General features: G+C 38.6%; 1 protein-coding gene across 2 annotated transcripts in view; it reads right to left on the bottom strand.

The window, feature by feature from the left end:
• Window positions 1-1,295: 1,295 nt before the first annotated feature.
• HEPH (hephaestin) overlaps window positions 1,296-19,157 on the bottom strand; it is a 93,259-nt gene continuing 75,397 nt past the window's right edge. The window contains exons 16-21 of one of the 2 annotated variants that reach the window (XM_019019758.3): window positions 13,615-13,721; window positions 12,426-12,651; window positions 9,812-9,951; window positions 8,540-8,702; window positions 5,123-5,167; window positions 1,296-2,241 (exon numbers count right to left, since the gene is read on the bottom strand). In XM_019019758.3, coding sequence (XP_018875303.1) covers window positions 2,009-2,241; window positions 5,123-5,167; window positions 8,540-8,702; window positions 9,812-9,951; window positions 12,426-12,651; window positions 13,615-13,721 — 914 coding nt within the window. In that variant the 3' untranslated portion in view covers window positions 1,296-2,008. The remainder of the gene's footprint in view (window positions 2,242-5,122; window positions 5,168-8,539; window positions 8,703-9,811; window positions 9,952-12,425; window positions 12,652-13,614; window positions 13,722-19,157) is intronic. The other variant, XM_004064292.4, reaches the window with a different exon arrangement.

Below are 19,157 nucleotides of genomic sequence, written 5' to 3'. Positions count from 1 at the left end.
GCATTCCATCACATCTACCTCTCCTAGTCTCTTAGAGTTATAACTGAGACCAAGCTAAGAACCTCCTAGTTGCATGTAAATTATAACCATTAATTGACTGGAATTCCTAGCATGTACTTGGTCTTCATTAACATTCATGTTAACTGCAGGCCAAAACAGTTCTGCTGCTGTTAAATCATTGATTCTGCAATGGCCTAAACACTAACTGTTGGATAACTAGCCATCTAAATCCCCCTTCCACCCACACTGTATTTCTGAGATTCTCAGTAAAGCTCTCCAGAAACCCATTGACCATGGAAAAACAAGAGGAATCATAGCCTCTGGATTGTGTTTTCCCCTCCAAACTTATATGGTAACTGAACACCAGCTCTGTGGGTTTCTACATTTTATCTTCAAGAGATTGCTACCTAGACAGACAGATTGCTGGACAGACAGAAAAGCTGGAATCAATATGGGTAAGGTGGATGGAGACTAGTGGATGTTTCCATGATATATGAGGATGAAATAGGTATTTGGAGTCAAAGAGATGAATACATGAATCCCTGCTCAACTTCTAGCTGAGGGATCTTGGATGAAGTTATTTAATGTCCATAAGCTTTTGTTCACTCAAATGTATAAATGGATAACATTACTCAAATGTAAAATGACTTGCTCTGAGGTAATCCAAATGCAATCAAGAATTAAAATGCTTTTTAAAGTGTAAAACAGTATATAGTTATCATCTTTTCTCTCCTTGATACCTCTTCTGTTCTCCACTTGCCATGTGGTACAATATTATGGATATTGCAGTGGGGTGGGCCATCTTACCCAATCTAAAATTTATGACTTATCTGTCCTCTCTAACCAATATTTTACAGAGGCTCAAATTTGCATGTAACAAAGGAATATTGCTGTAAAATGCCAGAAAGAATGACTCCATCCTATAAGGAAGCCCCCAAAGTTGCAACTAGACCTTTCACACCACCACTGCCAAAAAGGCCCCATAAGATACGGTCCTACTTCCCCTGGCCCACTGGACAGGTTTGAGTCTCGTCTCAGACTTCTATTTCCCTCTGGCAAATTTTCTTGACACTCAGAAAATTTTTGTCATTTATGCGACAGCTCCTTTTCTAGGGTGGTACCCAGCACTCTTTGATGCTTCCTCTGGAACAGCTTCCTTGTCTCTAAAACAAAAACTTGTAGGTTCTACAGAGGCTAGACAAATACATACTATACTCACTCACCCCCTAAGTAATTTCTGTTTCAATCACAGTGACAGAAGCCACAGAGACTGTCAAAAATCACCAAATTCAGTCTTTCAGTGTTCTAACAAGTACTTTAATGCATAGGGTTTGCTGTCTAAAACATGAAGAGGTAACTCAACATTCCTTTCAGTGCCACTGTTTAAGAACTTGGAGAACTGGCTTTCCTGAGGAGCTTCTAGCTCCAGAGGTTGTACATGCTCATGGCAGCAACAACCCATTGACCACTTCTTCAAAGTAGTTCACTGCCAAGGAGAATCAAAATTCAATTTGGATTCCCAATCCTCAGCCTACCTTCAATTTCCCATCAAGCCTATATTCTTAGCCTTTAGTTTAAGTGTGGGTTATCTTAACAGCTCACTTGGCCTCAGTTCAAAGTGAAATTTCCTGAGTCCTTGAAAGAAGTAGAAACCCAATCAATGAGTTTTTCTCTTGGTCTCTACTTTGTGAGAAGGATACATTTCTAGAAATTTCGATACCTTCCAAGTGTCAGAAGGCAATATAATGTAGCTGTTGAAATTTGCGATGTAGGATGAGAAGGTACTCCCTTAGTGCCAGGTGCCCACGTAGAGCAAAGAAACTAAAGAAAAAGTGAAATCATATTATTTCCATGTAAAATAAATAAAGAAATATCCAGATAAGCTTGATTCCTCCTTCTGCTTCTCCACCACCCATGCCCCTTTGAGTGTGGGGTTAGTGACTAGTCCATGGCCTGCTGGGAGTGCACTACAGATGTGCTTCCTGAGGATATCCCCAGGCTCCAGATGTTACTGTTTGAAAGACAGAAGCTTGAAGCTGTCATCCAGGATGGACCTCCTATTGCGTCGTAGCTTTCTCTGTCGATGTTGGTACCAAACCACTCCACCAAGAGCCAGAACAACGAGCAGAAGGGTGACACTAATGGCAACCAAAACAGAGGCCAGCATCTCAACATTCTTTATGGGGATCTGCATGCCCAGCATCTTCACATTGCCTTCTTCAATGTCTCTGGGGGGCACTGCTGAAATGGAGAATAAAAAAAAACGGGCATCCTGGGATGGGGAGTACTCTAAAAGGTAACTATCTATAGTCATCACCTGAAAAAAACAAGTCAATCCAAATAGGACAGGAGACCTGTCCTTATCCTTCACAAAACCAGCTGATTAAGACAGATTTAGAGGATAGAGAATCAAGAAAACATGATGTAACAGCTATAAGGGTCCTTGAGAATCACTGAGGTCCCAGTCCACTCATGGAAAGAGCTAAGACTCAGATTGGGAAGGCCCTTGATACATTTTCTCAAATATCTAAAGGACTGTGATATAAAAAAAAGATGAATTTGACTTGTTCTGTATGGTTTCAGACGGTAGAATTGGAGGCAATAAGGGAAACTTCAGAAAGAAATTTGACTCAGTCATCCAGCTTATCAATAGCAATTTTGACAATTAAACCATGACAAGAACCTGCTACTAGGCTGTCCAGTCTTACCTCTTTGGGTCATGTTAACGCTGATGTCACATAGACCTTTCCAAGAGAAATATCTGATTGTTAGTTCTTGGCGTACACACTTTTGATGATTCCCAATTAGCCTACAGAGAAAAGCTCAGACTTTTAAACCAGACATTCCAACTCTCAGTATCAGGCTCTAATCTATCCTTCTAGTCCTATCTACTAGTTTTCAGCCATAGCAACACATTCTTTCCTCCTCATAAAAAGTGATCCCCTTTCAGGCTTCTAAGACTTTGCTCATGCTAATCCCTTTGTCTGAACACACTTTACTCCTTATCTTTCTAGCCCTACCTTAAATGTTACATGTCTCTGCAAAGTTTTCTTTGATTTCATTAGACAATTGTTCTTTCCTCTATGTTTTCCAAGCGCCTGTACCTTGTACCCCTATAATTTACTTATTGTGTGACCTTGGGCCAAGAGACCTAATCCCTCACTTCCCATCTAAACCTCAGCTTCCTCTTTCATAAAATCAGAATAACAACCATACCTAACACAGAGGCATATTGTAAAATTTAAGTGAATTAATACTTATAAAATATCTAGTATAGCACCTAGCAGACAGGAAGTACCCAATAAATGTTAACTGTTATTATTTCTTGCCCTTTTTGTACAGCACACAGCACCCAGCATTATTATTTCTGTGCCTCATTCCATTTTTAGATGCTGAAAAATAGCAGCTATGTCTTACTTATTTTGATATCCCTGGTACCTGACACTTGTTTGATGATTGTATAACTGGTTGAATTAATGTTCTAACACAACTGAGAGAAGACAGAATATAATGAGTTCAAATAGAAGCTCAAAACTTTCTGGTTCTGAGTTTACATTCTACCACATACTCCTTTTGTGACATTGAACAAATCACTTTCAATTTCTCAGCTTCTCATGTAGAAAATTATTCAGTTTTATTAGAACAACAGTTTCAACGGCTTTTTTCCCCATTGTGGAAACTTTTTAACAAATGAGAGCTTATGAGGAATGTATATATGTACACAAAATATGTATGTATATATACAAATATACACACAAAGTATGTGTGAACACAAATATATATATAATATTTAAAATATATAAAATATTTAAATATTTAAAAATATATATTTAAAATATATAAAATATTTAAATATTTAAAATATATACATATATATATATATAATATATATAATATAATTTAGTTGCTCAGGTTGAAAGAGACATGGCCTGAAAGCCCACCCACACAATCACACCTTACCTTTCCCCATCCCCTCCAGGACATATCCTGGTCCCCTGGTTAACAGTTCATGAGATACTTAGGCAGATCATTAAGACTTCTCCAAACAGCTGTAAAACCTCAGACTAAACTACTAATTATCTCTAATGTTCCTTTTAGCTCTCATACCTTTCTGGATCTTTCCTAGTCCAGAGACAAATGAGGTGGAGAATAACAACACTATTTGGACCTGGGCTGCACAGAAAAATAATCGCTACAGTATTCAAGGTCAGAAATGGCTGGTTCCAAAGGTTTAACTCCTTGGTATTCCATAGATGAAAGGGAAAGAGGCAAGAATAAAAACAGCTGTTGAAGAACATATGGTGTTTGAACTAGTCTCATACTGTCCCTAGGGGGGATTCATATTTGTGCTATAACTTTTCCATGTCCAACCCAGCAGGACCTAGATTTAATATATATATATGTATATATATATACGTATATATATATGTATATATATACGTATATATACGTATATATATATACACGTATATATATACGTATATATACGTATATATATACGTATATATATACGTATATATACGTATATATATACGTATATATATACGTATATATATATATTTCAACAGCTTCAGGAGTACAAGTGGTTTTTGGTTACATGGATGAATTGTATAGAGGTAAAGTCTGGGATTTTAGGGCACCCATCACCCAGGTAGTGTACATTGTACTTAATAGGTAGTTTTTTATTCCTCACTGCCCTTCTACTCTCCTTGCTTCTGAGTCTCCAATGTCCATTATGCCATTCTGTATACCTTTGCATACTCATAGCTTAACTCCCACTTAGAAGTGAGAACATGCAGTATTTGGTTTTTGACTAGTATCTAGAATTTACTTCCCCCCTCACACATTAGATGAGAGGCTAAGACAGCAGCCTTTAAATGGGGAGGAGGCTGTTTTCCCCAACTCAGGAGGTTTGGGGTGGAAGCCAGAGAGAATAAACCGGCTGAGGGAAGCTAAACCTTGGTTCTTTGGCTTCTGAAGTCTTGCAGAAGTCTCAGGATACTTTCTGCTGATGTATTCTAACTCTCAGTCACATAAGTCCCATCCCCTAAAGGTACTTCACCCAACCTCATACACAGACACACTACGTATAAGTACCCAGTCTGCGCATCATTTTACGTACCTTTTTCAGTCTCTTTGGTGATGATGGTGAGAGGGCTTAAGTGTTCTGGTTGGGGGGAAAAAAGACAAGAGGTTAGCGTTGTTGTTCTTCCTACCAATCCATAGGCCCCCTGTGAAAGGTCAACATTAGTTGCAGAAATTTCTCTGTGATAAAGTAAGCAAAATAAAGGCAGAATTTACTACTTTATAGTCAAAGTCAATATTGGTATGTTGATTTGATTTTGAACAGTGACATGAAATATGGGCAAGAGAACAGGCTTGGAGTCCAAAATGTAAATCACCCCTCTGCTATTATTTAAGTATTTCTTGGCATTTCCTCTATCCCCATTATTGCTCTATTTCCAACCATTTGCCACACTTCCTTCAGGAAATCCCTGCTTGTGAAACATACTTCTCTACACATTCAACATCTTCTCAGAACACTTCTTCCTCTCCTCGATTTAATAAAGCTGAGTTATTCTCTGAGGACCATACTTCATTTACATCCTCTCAATACTTCTTTGAGATCATTGTTCCTCCTCTTTTTGTAAAAATATATCTCTTTTGAGGCTCATATTATTTGACTAGAATTACAATCATTTCTTTTTATTGTTAGCTAGCAGTTCTCTTCATTTATGGAAGTCTTTAGTACCTGGCTCAGTCTTCCTCTCCCTCAATTCCAACCATGGGTGCTGACCCATCAAATACTCAAGCCTCACAGTTTCTAGCCCTTTTAACTCTAATAACTTTGATGTCTACTCCAATTCCACCAACCACTCCCGTGGTCACATTAACCTTGTTATCAAGAATTGTTAGATCTCAGAAATCTAAAATCTAACAACAACCTCCCATCCTTTCAGTGCTCTAATACACTTTATTTCAAAAACCTGTTATCCTCCCCTGCCATGAGACCTCTAGCTTTCAAAACCTTCAGTTTTTTTCCTCAACCTAGTAGCTTAATCCTATCTTTTCTTCCATTCCGGACCAAGTGAGACTCCAAGGTCTATCACTTCAACTATTAATCTACCAAGAGTGTTGCAATAATCTACCAAAACTCCAGTAACTGTAATTTCCTTGTATTTTGTCTGGTATGCTTAATTGCTGTTAGAGAAAATCACACAATTGTAAAGATTATTATCCTTTGTGTCCAATTTCAACTAAGCCCTCAATGCTGGCTGGTGATAATTATTTATTTCCCATCCCCCAGAGTGGCTATTTCAAACTTTCATCCACTTTTCTCAAGCCCTGTACCCTATCACCTGCCTTTCATTCTCAGCAGATGACTCTATTTGCTCCATCAGAGAGAAGAGAAAGAACATAGGCTGAAATTATCTGTCAGTCTGTCAAACCCCTGGTCAAACCTACACATTGATCCTTATATTTTCTGTCTTCTTTCTTCTTAGAGTAGAAAGATGACTTTCCTCCACTCTTGCACTAATCTTTCATGTTAGCTCTGATTCTCATTCCCTGCTGCCTTATCAGAAACCTTGTTCCAAAAATTAGTCTTTTCCCTCTGTCTTTTCAACTCTTCCTTCCTGTTGGCCTGTTAACACACATGGAGTTGAAACAATATGAAATTAGGCCATAGCGGGTTATAAAAAAACAAAAGGGCAAATAGAAAAGATTTATGGGCTGGCTCATTGTCATAGAGAGATATGAGCTATCCTTCCTCATGGAAGTACCCTGGCAATATGTATTGAAATGGTCTCATATATTGGATGGTTCATATTTGGGATAACCCATTACTACATATAGAGAAAACCTGTTGTCTTGGATCTGTATCACCCTGATGATGTATCAATTGATCACTTGATTTTGTTCTATGTACTTACAACACAACAAAGAAGTTTCTGTAAATCTGGGTGCTAGGGAATAGCTCCTGAGTAGTTAAGTGGAAGCTGCATTCTAGCAGTATTAGTTGATAGAGAATAAATATTTTAAATTATATAGGAAGTCATAATGTGCAATCATTCATCTCCCTCTGTGAGGGTAAACAGAAGAGTTGTATTCTCTACCCACATTTGCTAAGTCTGTTTGAATATTCAAAGACATTTTCCCCTTCACTATTCTCGTTGATAGAATGCCAATGACTGACAACCCCAGAATACCATTTTTGTTTAAATGGTGGCTATATATTCTTTAAAAGCATAGAAAAAAAAAAACCCACAGCCTTGATTTGTATGGGTCCCAAAAGGCTCTACAGGGCTTCTTGGAAGGCAAATAGTGTTGGGGACTGGACTCAGGTCAAGAACCTTAAGAAGTAAGACATTTGACCCTTTAATTACCCAAAGACACAAAAGCCAACACAGCCTACCCATCTACATTTTTTGGTGAAGAACAAAGAGTGGCTGGTAAAGAAATTGTCCCAGCTGCTCCCTCTCCATATAAAATATAAAGAAAAAGTTTTTTCCACCCTTGGTAGTAACTCAGATAAGCTGTAATTGAAGGACAATCTCTCTTTCTAGCCTTAGATGAAGATATTCAAAAACCAAAAAGAACTGTCTTGCTAGATGTGGTGGCTCATTCCTGTAATCCCAGAGACTTGGGAGGCTGATGTGGAAGGATGGTTTGAGCCCAGAAATTTGAAACCAGCCTAGGCAAAACCCTGCCTAAAAAATAAAAACTAGGCCAGGTTCAGTGCCTTATGCCTGCAATCCCAGCACTTTGGGAGACCAAGGCGGGAGGATTGCTGCTGCAGAAGGAGGCCAAGAGTTTAGAACCAGCCTGCACAACATAGGTAGACCCCCTTCTCTACAAAAAGTATAAAAATTAGCCTAATGTGGTGGCATATTCCTGCAGTCCCAGCTACTTGGGAGGCTGATGTGGGAGGACTGCTTGAGTCTAAGAGTCTGAGGCTCCAATGAGCCGTGATTGCACCACTGCACTCCAGCCTGGGTGACAGATCAAGACCTTGACTCTAAGAAAAAAAAAAGAAAAAAGGAAAGAATTGCCTTTCACAACCCCATAGAACAAATCAATTTAATGGGTGACTATTAGAATTATTTTTATTCTCCTTTTAAAAAGACTAATCAGCAATATTCCTTGAAATAATCAGTTACTCTAATGAAGTCAAGTAATATATTTGTATATAAGTTAAATTTATTTCAAAAGAAGCAGGTCTGCACTAGGCTTCAATGCATAGAGCCAAACCGGTTTCAGGCTGGGTCAACTCATGTGAGCTCAACAGGTTTTGAAGTATTTCGGAGAGGGACAGGTGTCAGGAGATTAGAAATATCAGTTGGGGCAATGGAGAGACAGGTGCAATGGAGGATTAGAAATACTGGTTGGGGCAATACCTAGAGGGAGGCTATGCTCTGCCTCAAGACCTGCTTATTGTGGGATCAGAAGGAGACAATCAAGAGGCTTTTTGGTATTACCTGCTTCCTATAGGCTAGATAAAGTGTTAGAAGATGATCATTTTCGGGAAGTTAGGACTTACCTGTTTGAGAAAAAACAGTGAAGAGGGTCTCCATGCCAGCATGGACATGGTCAGTCACATGGCAGTGCATCAGCCATGTCCCAGGGTTGCTGGCCACCATCTCCACAACCTCAAAAGTCCCTGGGAACAGATCCACCACATCTGCCCGGTAGTTCTCGCCATTCTGCAAGAGAGATTGGGAATGAGGGAGAGGAAGTGAAGGGTATAAAAATCATCTTAGAGCTTTCAGGAACCAAAAAATTGTGATGTCCACATTAGGGAGCTGAGACTTCAAGGTTCCTAGGCCAGTTAGTGGTTTTAAAAGTCCACTTTATCAAGACCATCCTGGCTAACATGGTGAAACCCCGTCTCTACTAAAAAAAAAGAAAAAAAAAATTGCCGGGCATGGTGGCAGGCGCTTGTAGTCCCAGCTACTCGGGAGGCTGAGGCAGAAGAATGGTGTGAACCCAGGAGCCGTAGCTTGCAGTGAGCTGAGATCACACCACTGCACTCCAGCCTGGATGACAGAGTAAGACTCCATCTCAAAAAAAAAAAAAAAAGTCCACTTTATTCATATCTCCAATGAACCCACCCACCGAAACTAAATCAACAGAGGTGACTTTCTCCTCTTAAAATGTCCCAAAGTAAAAGAATTTCTAGGTTACTTTAGAAGGTTCAAAACAAGTATCTTTATAATTTTCAGCAGGCTAAAATATGGGGAATTTGGCTTAAGCTTCGACCCCTATGAATGAGGCATATATTTCCTTTAGAAATTGATTCAAATAAAGTTATCTTTGCCATTGTCTTTTTCAGCACTTCTAAATCTCGAAGTCTGTATCAATGCCCCCAACTCTTCCTCCTTTACCTAAGACTAAACTGTTTTCAAAATCTACATATTGTTCCATGTACCCCCTAAGTTGAAGCTCTTCTTATAATAGATTAAGGACTTTCAGCAATTCTGAGATGCCACTCTGAAATTCCTTTTTCTTAAAAATCACTGCTCATTGAGTCTCAAGTCCTTGACTGAGACTTGATATTGATTCCTTCAGTCTCCTTACTGATAAATGGGCCTTTTTTCTTTTCCACATCAGAAGGGAAAGCTAGGGCCTAGCAGGAAGTTATTGAGTCTAGGATATACAGCCAGACTAGAATTTCCAGCTCAGTGCTCCATGTACTAGACCTCTGCTCTTTTAACTAATTGTTACCTGTTCCACACTGTTACCTTTTTTCTCAATTGCTGTTAAACCACTGTTCTAATCATCCTTGAGGGACTCAGCCCACTTTCCAGCTCACCCGATAGAGGAAGCTCTCTGCATGAAAGTGGATGGTGTGTAGATCCACATCTTGGCCCATGGCCAACATGTACCAGGCCACTCGTTCTCCTTGGTACATGGTAAGACCCCTAAGGTTGGCATAGAGTTTCCCATTGATTGCTGTCAGAAAAGAAAAGAAAAGAAAAGAAAAAGCTTCTTACATCTCTCCTTTGGACTTCCCATTGCCACTATCCTAGGCCTAATCTTTTTTACTGAAGATAGCAATGGGCTTCTAATTTGTCTCATCTTTTTTCCATCTGTCCCTCTTCAAGGTATCTTCTTACATTGATATTATCAAAATTATCTCTCTAAGTGACTGAATCTGATGACATCATTCTGCTGCTTAAAATATTTTAATTACTCTCTCCTGCTCCAAAGAGCAAGTCCATGGATCCTTACTTCACCCAACAAGATCCTTCAAAATATAACTCCAAACCACCTTCCTAGACTCATCTCCCACTACCCAACACATTTATTCCAGTTGGGGTGATTTCTTCACCATCCCTCAAATGGTCCATGCATGTTCTTTGTGTCCTTGTGTTTCTAAGATTCCCTATTAGAAATCCTGCCTTCTTTTACCCATTTTTTAAAGCCCAATGAAATCTTCACTCCCCCAGAAAGACTTTCCTGATCTCCTAGTTCCTCTCCATACCTCTCATTCCCTGCATCCCCTTCCACCTGTGAACTCCTCCAGTACTGTCTGCATGACTCACTGAAACTCATAATAAATTGTCTTCTACATTTACCTGTCTTATCATGCGTGAAAGCTTACATCCCCAATTAGACTATAGGTTCCTAATATGCAGGAAAGAATGTATGTATACACTGCATTACTATAGCTTCCTTGTATTTTTTCAGAACACCCAGTAGACAGCTGAGCCTACAATAAATGTTAAAAAAAAAGACCTGCCACATTCATGGAATTAATAACATTAATGCATAGAATTAATAATGATATTAATGCATGGGTCTCTTCCCAGGCCACATCCTATGCTCCAAGGACATCAAACTACTAATTGTTATAATAATTCACAGTTCCAGGACTTTTCCCTGGACAATTTTCCCCCACTTCTCATGTTCTTACAGAGGGAAGATAATTTCCACTTTATCACCCAAGAGAGGAAGCAATCGTTTATAATCTGTCTCTATGTCTACCTCTACCAAATTGTGGATTTCAGAGAGGAAACTAAACATGATCAACTCAGCCTCTTATTGATCTTTTCTCTCCCTCATCAATCAGGCCACAGAAATGGGCAATAGCTGATTCATTATTTCACTGTGGGGTATGATTCTCCCTCTGCCAAAGAGGAGAGTATTGCTGCCCATCTATGTCAATGACAAGGTGGAAATGTCTATCTGTTGCCAGAGAAGTGTTAGTAAGCCCATTTAGTTGTAGAACTGAAATCAGTTTTTAAATTAGCCTTCTTAGTAATAAGGTTCACATTTGATCTTAAGCATCTCTCTTTCTCATTTGGTTCAGGAACCTGAAAAGGAAGAGAGGAATGTTATTTATTTACCCCTCAGATGCAAGTATCTCCAGGGCTAGCACTCAGAAACTGCTTAACAAATACCTGCTCGATGGATAGGTAGGTAGACTTATACCTGAAGAGTGTGGATAGACACATAAACAAACAGAAGAAAGTAAGCATTAGCCAAACCCCTGCATTAACAGGACCTGTGTCCTCTTTCCCTTTTTATCCTGGACCATTTCTCTGATTTGACAGGCGCTAAAATGTCTGCCTTGTGAAGTCTGTGAATCATCTGTTCTAATGTGAATCATTCATCACTCCATCAAGGAGAAATAGCTAAAATCTGTGGGATAATAATATACGACTTTTTAGTTCCATTAGAATCACTATCAAAGATGCTCCTCATTCTCAGATCAAAGAAATCTTGGGGTAGAAGGAATAGTGAGAGATCACTTCATTCTACTGCACTTATGCTCTCCCCTCTTTCTCTTGTTTTTGAAAAGCTACACAGATCTCTCAAGCAAAGGAAGGCTTTGATGCACAATTTCTCTCCAAAATCCATTCAAGTACCAAAAAGTTCTTCCTTGTATCTGACATAAATCCAGTATGCTTCTCACTGAGGCTCTCTTCAATTCTTCCATCTATAAATTGAAACTTTTTTAAAAAGAGACTAAAATACAAGCTTTCATCTGGCTGTATTGGAATCCATTGAGAAAACAGATCCCAAATTTAGAGTGGTAAATAAATAAGATGATATTGGGAGACTAAACTCAGGGGTTTAAAATAGAGGGGCACTAAGCAGCCAGCTTGACAAGTACATTGAAGGTCATACATGTCCATTTTGCCTTCTCTAATATGTTAAAATTTGCTGGTATCACCATGGCAATTTACAGAGTCAACTTCCTGCTTTCTGGGCACCCAATCTAACCTGGACCACATATCTGCCTTTGTATATGTAAATGTACAATAATAGGAAATGCTTCTTCTAACTCATCCCCATTTCACCTTCCCATGTTTGTGTCCTCTCTGGGATTATGTTCCCTTAGGTAGCAATAGGCCTATTAAATATCCCCATGTAACCAGTAGGGACTGCTTTGGAACAAGAGTAGGTTTTTTACTACTGACCATGCATTTTATTGCTCTCCAAGAAAGTTTCATCCTGTAGGTTAATACTGCCTGGATCCTGGGACCCATGGGTTGCCACATTTTCCTCCAAATACCAAGACTTATTTTCATCAAAAATCAAGAACAACAATGCAAATTCCCGGTCCATGTCACTCCGTCCTCCATGGGGCTCCAGGATGCCCTTTTGGCAGATAGCCAAGGGCCCCACCAGGCCACTATACATGTCCTGAGGAAGGGAGGAAGTGGGAGAGAGAGAAAGAGATGGAGTTGTTTCTGGGTAGCAGTACTCCGCAGGGAGCCAGCTTCTCATACAAGCCCACTGTGCCTCTCAGCATTTCCTCATGATATCTTACATTTATAAGTACCCCACTATGTTATTTGAATTCATTCTAACAATTATCTTGGGACTCAGTTAAGATGCACTATCTGACCTATGCTTTATCTAGGCTAAACTATTTATTGATCTCTTAGCCTACCAAGCATTTTTACAACCTAGTGTCTTTTTTGTGCTGTTTCCTCTGCCTGCAATGCCCTCCCCATCATCATATCCCTTATCTGATGGCATAATGTGACTCAGCTTTTAAGGCCGAGAGTACATGCACCTCCCATTGTGATGCCTTCTCCAGGTTCCCTCTTGCTCAACTAGACCATACTCTTTGAAGGTGGGAAATGTATCTTAAATTTATATCATCCAAAGCACCAAGTAAAATGCCTAAAATGTGGTAGGCACTCAATAAATGATTACTAATGGCTGGCTGTAGATGGATGGCTAGATCGATAAATCCATTTTCCGGATGAGAAAACAGAGGCAGAATGACTTATTTAAGGTCACTCTAAAAGCATGCTATAACCAAATTTGGGACTAGAACCTCAATCTCTGTACAACCAATCCCAGGTTTCTTTTGTGTTTTTTGTTTGTTTGTGTGTTTGTTTTTTTTATAATGAGAACATGTTGCTTTATAGGATCCAAAATGAAAAGATAAGGAAGAAAATCTTCATGACAAATATCTGGTGCTACCCATTCCCTTCGTCCCTCCTCCTGTCTATTAAAATAAGTCCAGCTTTTGAAGAATGTTCCCCAAATTCTAGGCTCTAGAATCTCAGGAGTAAGCTTCTTACTACACCTGGTTGATAGCTTCTTTTTGCCAGGAAGTTTGACCCACCTCCAGGTAGCCAATCTTGTATTTACCTTGATGGGATCCACTGCAGAATAATAGATCCAGGAAACACAAGCAGAGTCATTGGGCCCAGGGCCAGACCTCTCTGGGATGTTCCACTGATAAGTGAGCACCTCACCTAGAAGTGTAACAAGGAACCTCCAGTTGCACCGGGTCAGAAATTTCTCTCAACTCCCAGGTCTCCCCAAGAGGCAGTGGTGGGTGAATCCCATCTTCTTTAAGATCTTTCTTCATCATTCCTCCATCATTTTATTTTTGTGACCTTGCTCTTCTCCCTCCTGGGACACCCTCAACCTTTCTTTTCTACTTTCCCTATCCTCAAAGGCCCAGGTCCAATCCTCTAGTAAGGCAGCCTTGCTACTTTGTTTTCTCTGCTTTTAATATCATCTTTTTCTTTGCGGGGCGGGGGTGGGGTGGGGTGCTCTGCTTTGGTTTATTTTTTCCAGCTGCTATATCCTAAATGCAGTTGTTTGCACAAAGTTCTGTCTCAGTTCTCTTCTCTCTTTCCATACTCTCTCCTTGGAACCTTTAGTCACCTTTCTGACGTCAACTATGATCTGTGCATCGATGACTCTTAAATACTTAGTTCCAGCCAGACTCCCCTTGTTACTAAGCTCCAACTCCAAATATTCAATTAGATGCTGAATATCTTTCAAAGATTGTCCTGACAGCACCAGGAAAACAGATTGTATGAACTCACCTCCCTCCTTTGAAAAACCACCCTGTTTCCCAATCTGTGCTCTCAGTGTCTATCTAGAAATAACATTATCACTCTTTTACTTACTCAGACTCAAAACTTTAATCTTTACTTCTTCACTTTCGTAATTCAACATCTAACCAAATGGCAGGTCTTATTGATTATACCTCTACCCTATATTTTAGAATCATCCTCTTCTCCTTTCAATTATCATTACTCTTGCCCTAGTTTAGAATCTTGTTTTCTTAACTCAACCATTACAAAGCCTCCTAACATGTTTCTCTGCCTCCAGCCTTGCCCCCACCAATTCATCTTCCAAATAATGCTATATTAATCTTTTCTAACAACTTTATTGAGATGTAATTTGCATACCATACAATTCACCCTTTTTAAATGTTCAATTCAATGTTTTTAGTATATTACCAGAACTTTGTAACCACCACGATTCATTTTCCATTTCATTACCACCAAAAAAACCCCTGTACTGCCCTCATCCCCTAATCCACCCATCCACTCCTGCCCCACCCCACCCAAGGTAATCAATATTCTACTTTCTGTCTCTATAGACTTGTCCATTAGGGGCATTCCATAGATATTGAATTATATCATACATTTTATTTTGTGACTGAATTTTTTTTATTTAATATGTTTTCATTGTCCACCCACTTTGTAGCACATATCAATACTTAGTTGTGTTTATTGCCAAATAATATTCCATTGAATAGATACACCATATTTTATTCATTCATTCTTCAGTTGATGAACATTTGGGTCATTTCCACTTTTTAGTTATTATGAATAGTGCTGCTATCAGCATTTGTGTACAAGTTTTTATGTGGATATATGTTTTCATTTATTCCTGAGTTATATGGTAATGCTATGTTTAACCACTTAAAGAATTGCCAAACTGCTTTCCAAAGCACGTGCACCATTTTGCATTCTCACCAGCAACATATTAGGGTTCCAGTTTCTCAACATCTGCATGAAAATTAGTTATTGTCTGCTTTTAAAAATCTTTTATTTTAGTTATCCTAGCATGTGAAAAGTGTTATCTCACTACAGTTTTGATTTCCATTTCTCTGATGGTTAACCATGTTGAGCATCTTCTCTTGTGCTTAATATCCATTTTAACATCTTCTTGGGAGCAATGTTTATTCAAATCCTTTGCCCATTTTAAATTGGGTTATGGGTTTTTTGATAATAGCATTGTCAAATAACAATGACATCAAGCAATAGTTCCTTATGGATTCTGGATACAAGTCCCTTATCAGATATATGATTGTCAAACTGTTTCACATCCTGTGGATTGTCTTTTCACTTTTTTATGGTGTCCTTTAAAGCATATTTTAAATTTTAAGGTATTTCAATTTATTTGTTCACTTGTGCTTTTAGTGTTGTATATAAGAAACCATTGCCTAATCCAAGGTTATGAAGGTTTGCTCCTTTGTTTTCTTCTAAAAGTTTTATAGCTTTAGCTTTTATATTTAGGTCTTTGACCCATTTTGAGTTGATTTTTCTGTATGTTGTGAGTTAGAGGTCCAATTTCATAGTTTTGCATGTGGATATCCAACTGCCTTAGCACAATTTATTGAAAAGACTATTTTTTTCCATTGAAAGGTCTTGGCACTTTTGTTGAAAATCAATTGACCAAAAATGAGAGGGTTTATTTCTGGATCTTCAATTCTATTCTATTGATCTATCTGTCTATCCTTATGCCAATGCCACACAATCTTGAATTCTATGCTTTGTAGTAAGTTTAGAAACCAGTAAGTATGAGTTCTCCAACTTTGTTCTTCTTTTTTAACATTGTTTTGGCTATGCCATATTAATCTTTCCAAAATCTTTCTTTGTTCACGTCATACCTTTTATCAAAGGCCTGTAATGGCTCCCTAATATTCAAATAATAAATTTCAAAAATTTCCCCATCAGCTAAGCACTGTCTAACTCAGCCCTGGCCTGCCTTTTCAGCCATATCTCTTACTCTTTCTAGTTCTGCAAAATATATACTGGTCGAACCTAACTACATGCTCACCTCTGGGCATACCTCATACTTTCACAGCTCTGTATCTTTTGTCATGTTGTTCTGTTTATATGAACTTCTCTCCAACCTCTCCATCGAGTTCAAGACTTATTCAACTGCATTCTTGGCACCTCCATTTGTCTAATTTTTATCTCAGACTCAACATATTAAAAATAAATATTTGATTTTCCCCCAAACCTTCTCCTCTTCAGTCTTCCTTATCTCAATAGATAGTGCCACCAGTTATGTAAGCCAAAAACACAAGAGTTATCTTTGATTATTATCACTCCTCACATCTCATATCCATCATCAAAATTCTGAGGGATCTACCTGAAAAGTATATCTCATATTATCCACTTCTACCCATCTCCACTGCTACCACCATAGTCTGTGCCATTATCTTCTGGCACCTGAAAAACTACAATAGCCACCTATCTTGTTCCTGTCATAACATATGCTTCACATAACAACAAATGTAACCTTTTAAAATACAAAGTAAACCATGCCACATCTCTGCAACAGCTCCTCACTGTGAGTAAAACTAAATAAAAATTCCCTACCATGGCTTGCGAGACTCTACATGATCTTACTTATCATTCTTTATATCTACAAACTCATTTCTTATTATTCTTCATCATTCTCAGTATGCTACAGCCACACTGTCTTCTTATTATTCCTTAAATACATTGAGATCATTCCTGTCTCAAGGTATTTACACTTGCAATTGAAGCTGTCCTGTAACTTTCTTAATATGGCTGATTTCTATGCTACATTCAAATATCAGCCTAAATATAATTTCCTCAGAGAGCCCTGGACTGACCATAGTAGTCAAGGCTTCACTCTTGTATCCAAAATACATAAAGAACTCTTAAATTTTAACAAAATAAAAACAGCCCAATTAAAAATAGGCAAAAAATATTGAACGGACATTTCACAACACAAGATATAAGAATGACAAATAAACATATGATAGATGTTAAACATTATTAGCCATTTGGAAAATGCAAATCAAAATTACAATGAGATATCATTACATACCTGTCACAATGGCCTTTAAAAATCAGTGATAACACCAAATGCTGGCAAGGATGTGGAACAACTGAATCACTCACACTTTGCTGATGGGAATGTAAAATGGTTCAGACACTCTGGAAAAAAGTTTGGCAGTTCCTTATAAAGTTAAATATCCCCTTACTATATGATCCAGAAATCCTAGTTCTAGGTATCCACCAAAGAGAAATGTGAATGATGTTCACACAAAAGCTTATACACAGCACCTGTAATCCCAGCACACTGGGAGGCCAAGGTGGGTGGATCACTTGAGGTCAGGAGCTTGAGACCAGCCTGGCTAACATGGCAAAACCTATTTCTGCTAAAAATACAAAAATTAGCTTAGTGTGGTGGTGGGCACCTGTAATCCCAGCTACTCGGGAGGCTGATGTATGAGAGTCACTTGAACCTGGGGGGCAGAGGTTGCAGTTAGCCAAGATTGTGCCACTAAACTCCAGCCTAAGTGACAGAGCGAGACTCTGCCTCAATCAATCAATGCCTCTATACAGATAGTCATAGTAATTTTATTAATAAGAGCTAATAACTGGATAAAATCTAAATTCCCTTTAACAGTGAAAAGTTGTACAAAATGTGGTACATTCATACCATGGAATACTACTCAGCAATAAAAAATAGTAAACTATTGACACATACAACAACTTAGATGAATCTCCAGAGAATTATGCTGAGTGAAAAAGGTTAATCCTGAAGTACTGCATACTGTATTATTCCATTTATATACATAAATATATTCCATTTATATGTAGATATCACTTACATAAATCAAAGAATATATATACATATATATGCACATTTTTTCTAGGAAAGATGTAACAATAGGAATTGAGACCAGATCAGTGGTTCAAAGAGGGCGGGGATAGCAAGAAAGTAACTGCTCTAATTCCTGATTGCGGTGGTGATTATACTAAACTATACATGTGTTAAAATTCATACAACTGTATATCAAAAAAGTCAATTATACTGTAAGACTTAAACAACTACAGGAGTTTAGAGGTATTAATCACTGGAGAAAGTGTTATAGAAGAGTTTAGGCTTGGTCTGAATCTCAAGGAATGAGGAGAGCTTAAAGAAGAGTCAGAGGTGAAAGCATGCAATTTTTTTTCACTCATACAATCAACAAAGCTGTATTGAACACATACTACATGTTGAGTGTTGGAAAGAGTCATCAACAAAACAACATAGTGCCTGTCCTCTTAGAATCTAGTCAGGAGAGGAAACAATATACAAGTAAGCCAACAAAAAAAACATGTAGAATTACAAGCTGGGATAAGTGCTACGTCCTTGAGAAGATCCCTACTCTCCTCTACCTTTTTTAATCAGGTCCCTCCTGACTCCCACCCCATAATAACTTCCTGTAAATCAGTGGTCCTCAAAGTTTATTTCTTCCACCAGCAGCATCAGAATCCACTTAGCAATTTGTAGAAATGCAAATTGTTGGGAATCTCTCCACACCTGAAGATTCAGAAACTCTGGGCATGGGCTCAGCAGCCTATGGGCAATTTAACAATCCCTCTAAGTGATTGTCATGTCCACTAAAGTTGGGTACCACTAACCTCCCTACGTGTATCTTACAATCTGCCTTCTCTGATCTTAGACTGTGATGTGCTGAACACAGCTGGAGAAAACTCTACAGCCTTCTTTAGTGCTGCTTCTTCAAATTTCTATTTTCCAGTCTCAATTGTGTCCTCAGTGCTGTTTGGTTCAATAGCTTCCAATCCTGTTCCTCTGGGTGACAAGTACAAACTTTCAATACACTCCTCAAGCCT

This window comes from Gorilla gorilla, chromosome X (assembly GCF_029281585.2).
Source record: "Gorilla gorilla gorilla isolate KB3781 chromosome X, NHGRI_mGorGor1-v2.1_pri, whole genome shotgun sequence".
NCBI classification, from domain to species: domain Eukaryota; kingdom Metazoa; phylum Chordata; class Mammalia; order Primates; family Hominidae; genus Gorilla; species Gorilla gorilla.
Note: the sequence above shows the minus strand (reverse complement) of the source record. Positions and strands in the feature narration are given on the sequence as shown.